At 47.7% G+C, this 12,967-nt stretch overlaps 1 protein-coding gene across 1 annotated transcript in view; it reads right to left on the bottom strand.

Moving 5' to 3' along the window:
- The window catches only part of LOC136663717 (zinc finger protein 208-like), a 30,607-nt gene that overhangs the window by 13,331 nt on the left and 4,309 nt on the right, over positions 1-12,967 (bottom strand). The window contains exons 3-5 of the mRNA XM_066640598.1: positions 10,879-10,940; positions 10,538-10,664; positions 4,010-6,682 (exon numbers count right to left, since the gene is read on the bottom strand). Of these exons, the coding sequence (XP_066496695.1) occupies positions 4,010-6,682; positions 10,538-10,664; positions 10,879-10,940 (2,862 nt within the window). The remainder of the gene's footprint in view (positions 1-4,009; positions 6,683-10,537; positions 10,665-10,878; positions 10,941-12,967) is intronic.

Here is a 12,967-nt window from a genome sequence, read left to right as displayed (position 1 = left end):
AGAAGAGCTTCAGAAACAAAATATAAATGACACTTGAACGGGTTGTCTGGTGTGGACATAATAATACAAGAGATATGACGGACAAGGTACAGTTGAAGGATTTTTCCAAAGAAATGAAGATACAACTGCGGGAAAAAGGATGGGAAAGAAAGGATGGCAGGAGGTCTGGTCTAGAGGGTAGAGCCTCCATTTGCCTGAAGATTAACATCCACAAGGTCGCCAGTTCGAGGCCACCGGCACCGTGCGACCTTGAAGCAGCCGGCAAGCTGCAGCTGAGCTGTTCCATCTGCTCGGAGCGTGGGAGGATGGAGGCCAGAATGTTAAAACCAGATCGGAGTGTAACATCTTGAATGTGGTGGTTCTTGAAAGAGAGAACCTTCTTTCAATTTGTAAAAATCCCTGCGTGGATTTAATAAGCCTGCCTGTGTAAACCGCCTTGAATAAAGTCTTGAATAAAGACCAAGAAAGGCGGTATATAAATACTGTATATTATTATTATTATAAAGAAACCTGCAAGAGGAACATGGACAACAGTGGAGCAGAGTTGGAAAAAAAACAAACCCTGAAAGATAGACTTTGTTGAACTTTTCCAGAGCAAGTGAACACCTGTATACAGCTACTTTTGGGGCTGTACGCCAAGTAGAAGGACATGAGAAGATAAGACCAAATATAGCAGAATTTGGGTGAGATTATGAAGAGGGTTTGTGAAGAATAAGATAGAGTTAAGAATTTAAGTATTATGTAATAAGTAACGGAACTGAATTGATAGATGGACTAGAAACTTAAATGATTGATACATTAAAGTATTAAAGTTTAAAGTCTAATAATTCATTCGTAGATGGACTAATAAGTGAGGAGGAATATTAGGTTAAAAGTTACATTAACAATTGAAATAAGTTTAAAAAGTTGAAATAATGGTATTGACCATTTAAAACATGTTTGTTAGAAGACAGGGCTGCGGGGGGGAAGGTTCTGCTCAGGAGAACTACCCCTGGTCTCACATTGGAACTCACATGGCACAGCTGAAAGTAATGAGCTGGAGACCTCGATGTCTCAATACCAAAGTAGGGTTTGGCGAGGGGAATGGGACAGAGGGAATGGTTGTAGGCTGGAGGAAAAAGAGAGATGGGAAGGAGGGGGGAGGGGGAGAAGTTGAGAACAAAAGGAAATTAGACAATTCTATTTAGTTAACTATGACCATAAGTTGAATGCTACAATATATATTAAATATTTTACAAAGTTATGTAAGAACAACATGTCTGGAAATATAGTTTATAAAATTTATGACTGTAATGTTAGATAATTTGAATATAATTTCTTATAATACAAATGGACTTGGCTCACCAGAGAAAAGATATACAATTATGGGGACTATTTAAAAATTGGGAGCGGAGGTATTGCTGTTACAGGAAACTCACCAGAAGAAGGGAAAAAAGAGATTATGAAACATCCAGAGTTGGGTGATCAATACACTGCAAATGGGACAAATAAAGCCGGGAGGTGGCAATAATTTTTATGAAAAATTCAAAATTCAAAGTGATGTACCAGATGGAAGACTCAGAAGGCAGATACATGATAGTGAGAGGGTAGTTAGAAAACAAATTATTGACTCTAGGTTCTTATTATGCTCCTAACACTGGCCAAGCCAAATTTATGCAAAAGATGCTAAGAGAGGTGAAAAAATTTGCTTGGGGAGAAATTATATTGGGAGGTGATACAAACTGTATTTTAAATCAAAGAGAAACAACATCAAGAAACAGAAAGAGGTCAAGTGAGGGAATTAAAATTGGGAAATCAATGAAGAGAGTAGGCTTAATTGAGGCATGGAGATATTTAAATCCTAGAGTGACAGAAGCTCTCGGGGAAGATCCAAAGTAATGGAGAAAACTCTCTTCACTGTTATTTTGAATGTGTCAAGAAACCGTCTCATTCGAACCAGAGTCAGGGGAATTATAGAGGTCTCAAATGTAAGAAAAAGGCTGGTTTTATATAGAGAACATTGCAGCAGATGGTAACTTTGTACATCCATGTGATTAAATTCCATACGTAAGATTGTTCTGAGAGAGGTTTTTAGACTGCGCCATTCCTTAAATCTTCCAGCATTAACTGGCACTCTGCCCACTTCCAGAATGATTTGGTTGGCTTGAAAACAGCACGATTTAGGATCAACTCCATTAAGCGTGGAGACTGGCTTGCTCCCAGGTTCTTCCACAGGGGCAGGAGTGTCCTTGGGCTTTGTTTGTTCTGTTTGTTCCTAAAAGATCGTGAAGTTGCCGGAGAGTCACTTTTGAATTTTGGGGCTACTTGCTCCTGTAGCTGTTTCTGCAGAATAGCTATTTGGGCAGAGACCTCCTGAAGTTCTTGGAATATTGCCAAGATTGTTCTTGCCAAGGCTGAAGAGTGACCTCCCAATACAGTCAGGAGGCAAACACTGTCTAGGTCAGAGTCCATCCAGTCCCTCCGGTTCCTTGGGATTGAGGCATTTTCATCCACTGCGCTCCCACAAGGATAACCAGACTGTGGAGTCACTGCAGGGCAAGCTCTATTCCATGTGTTCTCTGGGCTTGGGGAATTTCTATGCTCGTTCCCTTCCCAAACACCTTCAGTCTCCAGACAGTCAGGGTTATTGAAGGAGGGAAGATTGGGAGAATCACTAACATTTCCATTCCACGATGAGAGGCAATCGAGCCGCAGTTGTTTGGAGACCTTCATGGGAGAGACACTGCCCGCTTGCAGCCTGTTCCTCCTTCTGCCCATGATTACAATCCAAAACAATCCTCGAAAACAGACACCCCACAGGAGCAAAATGGCCAACATCAGAGGTGCCAGGAAGGTCTCGGACAGCACAGAAGAACTTGGGAGAAATAAAACCTCCCGCATAGTCACTAACATTTGACGAGCTGCCCCACAAGAGTTAAAACGAAAAGCCAGAGCTGCAATAGGTACCTTATCAGTACATAATTAGGATGAAAAAAAAAAAACCTCAGAATATCTCCCATAAACAAGCAAAATTTGAAGAGGTGAAAGGAGGGAAAGACGGGGAGACCTTGGCCAGTCGCCATCTTACTTCCTCCTCATTCTGGTTCACTGCTTTGTCCCTCTTTCTCAAATCAGCCATTGGAATTGCCCAACCTCAACTTCTGGTGCTGTCTTGGCCTGGTCCAGCTGCTCAGAGCATTTGAGAGTTAGAAGGGGCCTCAGAGGTCATCCAGTCCAAGCCCCTGCTCAATGCAGGCAATGGCTCTGACCTTAAGCAGATCTCCAGCCTCTGCTTGAAAATATCCAAAGGCAAACTGTTCCAGTGCAGGGCAGCTTCATTCATAGCGTAGCCAACACTATTCCATGTCTTCCTTTGGACGGAGGGTGGTGCATTGGGCACACAGCACCCCAAAAGAGGTGGCACTGGGGTTGCCTCACCTCTCAAGTCTTCAGAGGATCTGTACAATGGCAGTCCTGTGGGAACCAGATCCTTCTCCACGAAGCAGCCTTCCTGCCAGACACCCACCACCACAGAACGTGGCCCTCTGCATGCCTGTCTCATCACGAGCCTGACGCACAGAGACAAAAGGTTCTTTGCACTCACTGTGCAGACTCCTAGAAGGACATCCATGGACCCCGATAAACAGCCCCAATTTACATGGTTACTCTCTCATGTGCCTTCTCATGCTCACTAACACCTGACTGAATGGAGAACTTCTTTTCACACCTCTGGCATTGATAGGATCTCTCCCCTGTGTGGCTTTTCCAATCAGTCATCAGGCTTTTCTGGGAACTGAACCTCTTTCTGCACTCCCGGCATGCATTCGACTTCTCCCGTGTGATGTCTCGGATGGATCATAAGGTCAGTACTCAGATGGCAACTCTTTCCACACTTTTGGCAGGAACAGTGCCTTCATTATTCAACAGTGACTATGAATAGTGCCTTCACTATGCACTCTCAGATGCCTTCTAAGGGAACCATTCTGAGAGAAGCCTTTTCTACACTACAGGCATGTATAGAGTTACTCGCCCGTGTGGATTTTCTGATGAGTTGTAAGTGCACTGCTGTAACTGAAACTCTTTCCACACTCCCTGCATGTAAAGGGCTTCTCTCCCGTGTGGGTTCTCTGATGGTATTTCAGATTGTTGCTGGAAGTGAAACTCTTTCCACACTCGCTGCATGTAAAGGGCTTCTCGCCCGTGTGAGTTCTCTGATGGTATTTCAGATGGCTACTGCCAATGAAACTCTTTCCACACTCCTGGCATGTATACGGCTTCTCACCTGTGTGGGTTCTCTGATGGTATTTCAGATTGCTGCTGCAAATAAAACTCTTTCCACATTCTGAGCATGAATAGGGCTTTTCTCCTGTGTGAGTTCTCCGATGGATTGTAAGTGCACTGCTGCAACTGAAGCTCTTTCCACACTCCTGGCACGTATAGGGCTTCTCCCCTGTATGTGTTCTCTGATGGATCGTAAGATCAAGACTCTGATGAAAACTCTTTCCACACTCCGTGCATGTATATGGTTTCTCGCCTGTGTGGGTTCTCTGATGGGATTTCAGATTGCTGCTGCAAATGAAACCCTTTCCACATTCCACACATGAATAGGGCTTTTCCCCTGTGTGAGTTCTCTGATGCGTCGTAAGTGCGCTGCTGTAACTGAAGCTCTTTCCACACTCATGACATGTATAGAGTTTCTCCCCTGTATAGGGCTTCTCGCCCGTGTGGGTTCTCTGATGGGTTGTAAGTGTGCTGCTCTTTCCACACTCCTGGGATGTATAGGGCTTCTCGCCCATGTGGGTTATCTTATGGGATTTCAGATGGCTGCTGCAAATGAAACTCTTTCCACACTCCCGGCATGTATAGGGCTTCTCGCCCGTGTGGGTTCTCTGATGGTATTTCAGATGGGCGCTGCAAATGAAACTCTTTCCACACTCCAGGCATGAATAGGGCTTCTCCCCTGTGTGAGTTCTCTGGTGTGTCCTAAGTACGTTGCTGCAACTGAAGCTCTTTCCACACTCCTGACACGTATAGGGCTTCTCCCCTGTATGTGTTCTCTGATGGATCGTAAGCTCAAAACTCAGACGGAAACTCTTTCCACACTCGTGGCATGAATACGGTTTCTCCCCTGTGTGTATTGTTTGATGGGTTCTAAGTGCACTGTTACAACTGAAGCTCTTACCGCACTCCTGGCATGTATAAGGCCTCTCCCCTGTGTGAGTTGTCAAATGTCTCATAAGGGCAGCACTCGAACTGAAGACATTTCCACACTCCTGGCATATATAAGGTTTCTCCCTTATATGGACTCTCTGATGGTTTATTAGATTTCTTCTCCAACTGAAGCCCTTTCCACACTCTGGGCATGTATAGGGCTTCTCACCCGTGTGGGTTCTCTGATGTGATTTCAGACTGCCGCTGCTAATGAAACTCTTTCCACACTCCGGGCATGAATGTGGCTTTTCCCCTGTGTGAGTTCTCTGATGGGTCCTAAGGGCACTACTGCAACTGAAGCGCTTTCCACACTCCTGGCATGAATAGGGCTTCTCCCCTGTGTGTATGGTCTGATGGGTCCTAAGTGAGCTGTTATAACTGAAGGTCTTTCCGCACTCCTGGCATTTATAGGGTTTCTCCCCTTTATGGATTTTCTCATGGTATGTTAGATTTTTCCTCCAGCTGAAGCTCTTCCCACATTCCAGGCATGTATAAGGCTTCTCGCGCGTGTGCGTCCTCTGATGGTTTGAAAGGGCACTGTCAAGACTGAAAACCTTTCCGCACTCATGGCATGTATAAGGTTTCTCCCTTGTATGGATTCTCTGATGGTTTATTAGACGGCTTCTCGAACTGAAGCCCTTTTGACACTCGGGGCATGTATAGGGTTTCTCGCCCGTGTGGGTTCTCAGATGGGATTTCAGATTGCCACGGCAACTGAAACTCTTTCCACACTTCGGGCATGAATAGGGCCTTTCCCCTGTGTGAGTTCTATGATGGGTCGTAAGGTCAGCACTCCGACAGAAGCTCTTTCCACACTCCTGGCATGTATAGGGCTTCTCCCCTGTATGCGTTCTCTGATGGACCATAAGATCACGACTCTGACGGAAACTCTTTCCACACTCCTGGCATGTATAAGGTTTCTCCCTTGTATGGATGCTCTGATGGTTTCTTAGTTTTCTTCTCCAACTGAAGCCCTTTCCACACTCCTGGCATGTATAGGGCTTCTCGCCCGTGTGGGTTCTCTGATGGGATTTCAGATGGCTGCTGGAATTGAAACTCTTTCCACACTCCGTGCATGAATAGGGCTTTTCCCCTGTGTGAGTTCTCTGATGGGTCGTAAGGTCAGCACTCCGACAGAAACCTTTTCCGCACTCCTGGCATGTATAAGGTCTCTCCCCTGTGTGGGATTTCTGATGGGTTATGAGATGGCTGCTCCAGCGGAAGTTCTTTCCACACTCCTGGCATGTGTAGGGCTTCCCTGTGTGTGTTCTCTGGTGCCATGTTAGAAAACTTCTCAAACGGAAGTTCTTTCCACAGTCAGAGCATGTATAAGGTTTCTCCCCTCTGTGCATTCTCTGATGGGTCATCAATTCACAGCTTTTACTGAAGCTCCTTCCACACTCTGGGCATGTACAGAGTTTCTCCTCTATTTCGTGCTGTGGGGAAAGGGTTTCTGGACAGATCCTTCCAAACCGGTTGCAAACCAGGGATTCTGAAACAAGAAGGAAAATGCAGTAAGAGCTAAAGGGAAAACACCCCAGCCAGCTTTTTCCCCTTTCCCCCCCTTTTTTCCCCTTTTTCCCCTAGCCCCCTTTTTCCGTTGATCAGATTGGGGTTCAGAAAAGCCACAACCACATATAAAATAACTGATGCTCACTAACATGTTACATAATTAATATTATCTGTTGTTCTTTTAAAGAAGCTGAAAACTATTCAAAAGAATAAGGCCACAACTAAGAACATAAGAACATAAGAACAGCCCCACTGGATCAGGCCAAAGGCCCATTCTAGTCCAGCTTCCTGTATCTCACAGCGGCCCACCAAATGCCCAGGGAGCACACCAGATAACAAGAGACCTGCAAGGCTTCCTGGGAATTGTAGTTAAGAACATAAGAACAGCCCCACTGGATCAGGCCAAAGGCCCATCTAGTCCAGCTTCCTGTATCTCACAGCGGCCCACCAAATGCCCCAGGGAGCACACCAGATAACAAGAGACCTCATCCTGGTGCCCTTCCTTGCATCTGGCATTCTGACATAACCCATTTTTAAAATCAGGAGGTTGCGCATACACATCATGGCTTGTACTCCATAATGGATTTTTCCTCCAGAAACTTGTCCAATCCCCTTTGAAAGGCGTCCAGGCCAGACGCCAGCACCACATCCTGTGGCAAGGAGTTCCACAGACCGACCACACGCTGAGTAAAGAAATATTTTCTTTTGTCTGTCCTAACCCGCCCAACACTCAATTTGAGTGGATGTCCCCTGGTTCTGGTATTATGTGAGAGTGTAAAGAGCATCTCCCTATCCACTCTGTCCATCCCCTGCATAATTTTGTATGTCTCAATCATGTCCCCCCTCAGGCGTCTCTTTTCTAGGCTGAAGAGGCCCAAACGCCGTAGCCTTTCCTCCTAAGGAAGGTGCCCCAGCCCCGAAATCATCTTAGTCGTTCTCTTTTGCACCTTTTCCATTTCCACTATGTCTTTTTTGAGATGCGGCGACCAGAACTGGACACAATACTCCATAGATTTGTACAATGGCATTATAATACTAGCCGTTTTGTTCTCAATACCCTTCCTAATGATCCCAAGCATAGAATTGGCCTTCTTCACTGCCGCCGCACATTGGGTCGACACTTTCATCGACCTGTCCACCACCACCCCAAGATCTCTCTCCTGATCTGTCACAGACAGCTCAGAACCCATCAGCCTATATCGAAAGTTTTGATTTTTTGCCCCAATGTGCATGACTTTACACTTACTGACATTGAAACACATCTGCCATTTTGCTGCCCATTCTGCCAGTCTGGAGAGATCCTTCTGGAGCTCCTCACAATCACTTCTGGTCTTCACCACTAGGAAAAGTTTGGTGTCGTCTGCAAACTTAGCCACTTCACTGCTCAACCCTGTCTCCAGGTCATTTATGAAGAGGTTGAAAAGCACCGGTCCCAGGACAGATCCTTGGGGCACACCGCTTTTCACCTCTCTCCATTGTGAAAATTGCCCATTGACACCCACTCTCTGCTTCCTGGCCTCCAACCAGTTCTCAATCCACGAGAGGACCTGTCCTCTAATTCCCTGACTGTGGAGTTTTTTCAGTAGCCTTTGGTGAGGGACCGTGTCAAACGCCTTCTGAAAGTCCAGATATATAATGTCCACGGGTTCTCCCGCATCCACATGCCTGTTGACCTTTTCAAAGAATTCTATAAGGTTCGTGAGGCAAGACTTACCCTTACAGAAGCCATGCTGACTCTCCCTCAGCAAGACCTGTTCGTCTATGTGTTTTGAGATCCTATCTTTGATGAGGCATTCCACCATCTTACCCGGTATGGATGTTAGGCTGACTGGCCTATAGTTTCCCGGGTCCCCCCTCTTTCCCTTTTTAAAAATAGGCATGACATTCGCTATCCTCCAATCCTCTGGCACTGTGGCTGTTTTGAGGGACAAGTTGCATACCTTAGTCAAGAGATCTGCAACTTCATTCTTCAATTCCTTAATAACTCTTGGGTGGATGCCATCAGGGCCCGGTGACTTATTGATCTTTAATTTATCAATGAGGTCTGAAACATCTTCTCTTTTAACCTCTATCTGACTTAACTCCTTGGTCAGAAGGGGCCGTTCGGGCAGCGGTATCTGCCCGAGGTCTTCTGTCGTGAAGACAGATGCAAAGAACTCATTTAATTTCTCTGCCATCTCTAAGTCTCCTTTTATCTCCCCTTTCCCACCCTCACCATCCAGAGGGCCAACCGCTTCTCTGGCGGGTTTCCTGCTTCTAACATATTTGAAGAAGCTTTTATTATTCCCCTTAATGTTGCTGGCCATGCGTTCCTCATAGTCTCGCTTGGCCTCCCGTATCACCTTCTTACATTTCTTTTGCCACAGTTTATGTTCCTTTTTATTCTCCTCATTAGGGCAAGACTTCCATTTATGGAAGGAAGCTTCCTTGCCCTTCACAGCCTCTCTAACTTGGCTGGTTAGCCATGCAGGCACCCTCCTGGATTTAGTGGAACCCTTCTTTCTTTGCGGTATACACCTCTGCTGGGCCTCTATTACTGTTGTTTTAAGCAGCCTCCATGCACTCTGGAGAGATTGGACTCTTTTTACCTTCCCTTTCAATCTCCTTCTAACCAGCCTCCTCATTTGAGGGAAGTCCGCTCGTCGGAAGTCAAGGGTTTTTGTTAGAGATTTCCCTGGTATTCTTCCCCCAACGTGCACGTCAAAACGGATCGCAGCATGATCACTGTTCCCCAATGGCTCAGTAACGTTTACATCTCTAACCAGGTCCTGTGTACCGCACAATATTAAATCCAGAGTCACCTGTCCTCTGGTGGGCTCCATGACTAGCTGCTCTAAGCCACAGTCATTTAGCACGTCAAGAAATCCGGTTTCCTTATCGTGACCAGAACACAAATTGACCCAGTCAATATGAGGATAATTGAAGTCCCCCATGATTACAACCCTGTCCCTCCTTGTCACCTCCCTGATCTGTTTCCTCATTTCAAGGTCCCCATCCGATTTCTGGTCTGGAGGACGATAGCACGCCCCCAGTATTACATCGCTGCACAAGCCTGGTAATTTAACCCACAGAGATTCTACGGTGGAGTCGGACCCACCTTCAATCTCTACTTTGCTAGAGGTAGGAGAGGAAGGAGGAGGAAGGATAGAGAGGAAGGATAGGAATGAGTAAAACAGTAATGCAAGTATTTGAGACCAGAAAAACAATTGAGATTACGGGAAGCCAAGATAGTTGATGCAGAAGCTGATTTCCATCGCACAGGGCACTTTCCAGCAGGAGTCACAGCTGATAAACCAGCTGATAAACCTATGCTAGGGATGCCACTTGCGCTTCCAGGAGTGCACTGGGGAGCAAAACATGCCCAGGCACGGCACCAGCTCCTTTAGAGGGAGGGCAACCCCAGTTACAAGAGGAAGAACCCTGCCTCCAAAATGGCTCTCATTCAAAACAAAGGTTCCTTTGTTTCTGTCTATTGGCAAGCCAACATCCAGGGGGGTGCGCAGGGCTCCCCACACCCCTGGGAGGCTGCAGCAGGGACAGCTAAGTAAATGCCAGTCCCTGCAGGCCCCCTAGCGATGTGATCCTCCCCACTGCCCCTTCAGGGGGCAGGGTCCAGGGTCCTCAGGCTGGGGCGATGCCATGCCCCAGTTTGAGAAGCCTTGGACTAAAGAGAGAATAAAAATAGTGGCTGAAGAAATCCCAGGAGAAAACAAAATGCTTAATGTGGAAAGGGTTGAGCTCAGGAGAGACAAAGTGACAACAAAAAGGAAGGAGGTTCAGGAGCAGGAGATGCTGTCGGGGCATCTACCAAGAATGGCCAAAGGACCCTCCTTACCTACAAAGGTGACGCTCTCGTAGTTGTCCATCATGACTGCCTCGTGCAGGCACCGTTGGCGCTGATCCAGCAGAGCCCACTCTGCACTGCTGAAATACACAGCCACCTCCGCAAATGAAATGAGGCTCTGGAAGGAAAAGGAGACTCCCCGTTAAAAGACTAGCCCAGGCTGAGTCTGCAGTCCAGCAAGGCAGGAACATCTACATGCTTCCTTTGGGACGTCGTGTGAGAAATGACAGTGGGGAATGCCGACAGTGTCTCTTGTGTCACAGTGTGGAAGGCGACCCAGGAGGAAATGCACCTGTGAGACAAGGGGAGAGGTTCGTGCTGCCCTCCCTTACCTGGCCTGGAGGAGCTGCAGCCATTTCCGCTCCTCCACGTGGTCGTCTGGTTTCTCTTCTGTCTGTCAGGGAGAGAAATGGGAAGAACATCACAAGGGTTTTCATATCTTCGACCTGCTTCATGCTGGGCATCCTTGTTTGGAGTCCTTTCCGCTGATCGTGGTGGCAGATGCAAAGGAGACTGGATGGCTGCAGGGAGGGATGGCACAATGTCTGCCAGGCAACAGGGCAAGATGCTGAGGATCCTCAAATGCAGAGGCACCCTTGGCTGGGAGGAGTGCCAGGGGACGGGGACCCTTTGCCTCTCTGTCCCAACTGTGAGTGTCCATCAGGGCAGGCAAGGGAAAGGGCTGGCAATCACCAGGGCTGGGATGTAACAACAGGAGCTCCCCAGGGGCAAAAGAGGCCCTTTACCAGGTGTCTGGGTCTGCAGTGCCGCAGGAGGGCTCACAGGTGCCAGTGCAGAGCCCGGAGAACACTTCCTTCCCAGGGCATCTCTTACCCTGTGCAGAGCCCCACAGCCAGAGCTCCCTTCTTCCCCCATTCTGCAATGCAGACCCTCCAACTTCCCTTCTCCAGTCTCCCTCACCTGCTTTTCCAGGCTCTCCCTCTCTCTGGGGCTTGGGACTGAGGCTTCCCTCCTTCTTCCATCCTCTCCTGCAAGGCTCCCCTCCCCATCTCCTGGTCTCAGTCACATGATTCAGCAGGGGCTGCTGGGAAATGTAGTCCCTAAGTAGAATTATCAGATGCAAAGGGGGCAGAGTGCCTCTACCTTTAACCATTGCATGGAAAAGGGAGTTTTGGAAGATGCAACATGGAAGGGTTTAAAGATCTGCACCTGCCAAAATTCCTATGCAGTGGTTAAAGGTAGAGGCACTCTGTCCCCTTTGGATCTGGTCACTCTATCCAGGGGGATTGTTGCATGCATGAGCTCCCGTCCCCCCACCAAATGCTGGAATTGTAGCACCAGCCTACAGATGTCTGATCAGAAGAAGTAAGTCCCATGGTGTTCAATAGGGTTCCTTGCAGGGAAGTGAGGATGGCAGCCAAGGAAGGTCAGAAAATCCAAGACATACACGGCAGAGGAAGGTAGCAAAAGCAGAGGTGGAACCTCCTGCACCCCTTCTTGAAAGATGGTCCGGGATTCTGTGAAATAGCCAGGATAATTCAGGACAAAAACCCTCAAGCAACCAAGCGGGTGTTGGACTCCCCAACCAAAGGACACAAATCACACTTGGTTCAGAACAGTGTCATTGGCAATGATTTCATCTCCTGGCTGTGCCTCTGCAGAGCAATCAGTCCTAGTCAAACCACCACCCTGCCAAGGACAAGAGAACATGCAAAATACTTCTTCTTAAGAACCCGTTATTTGGTCCGCTCTGCCTCCTTTTCCAGGACACCCAATTCCAGGTGTTGTCCTCAAGCAGGCTCTGATGTGCACCAAATCTCAATTCAGGGACTTTAAATCCCAACTGGATTGGGAAACAGCAAGAGCAGGGCCTCTCCGGACTGGGGGAACGGGCACTCAAGTGGCAAACATGTTTCAGGGGTGTGACTTGAGTACAGTGGGGCATTTGGGGACAAGACATCACTCGTCCACGTGGGTTTGTCCTGACTCCTTTCAGAACGGAAGAAGGGATGTTCCTTCTTGCACTCCTGGGTGGCGACCAGGAGGTAGGGGAGGGTGAAAGCCTGGCTTAGAGAGGAAAGTCCCAGCAAGTTGGGGGACAGACCCCTAGTTCATCCAGCCCTGTACTGTCAGCCCTGACTTGCAGCAGCTCTCAGGGTAGGGCTTTCCCAACTCTCCCTGGGGATACTGCCAGCTATGAAATCTGGGACCTTCTGCAGCAGAGTGGGGGCACCCTGCCAGAGTTACTGCCACTGAGCAACTCAGCCTTTGGCCTGATCCAGCTGGGCTCTTCTTATATTTTTAAATCCCCCCCCCCAATGTTGCCATCCCTCTAACTTGGAAAAAAGGCGGCACTTGAAGTTGAGCCCCCCAGATGACCAAAGAGAGCTTCAAACACCTCTTTTCTCCCCTATGTAGGTTCTCTATTTTAAGGCTGTAGCTATGACCGAAAGCCTTTCC

This window comes from Tiliqua scincoides, chromosome 13 (assembly GCF_035046505.1).
Source record: "Tiliqua scincoides isolate rTilSci1 chromosome 13, rTilSci1.hap2, whole genome shotgun sequence".
Taxonomy (NCBI): domain Eukaryota; kingdom Metazoa; phylum Chordata; class Lepidosauria; order Squamata; family Scincidae; genus Tiliqua; species Tiliqua scincoides.
Note: the sequence above shows the minus strand (reverse complement) of the source record. Positions and strands in the feature narration are given on the sequence as shown.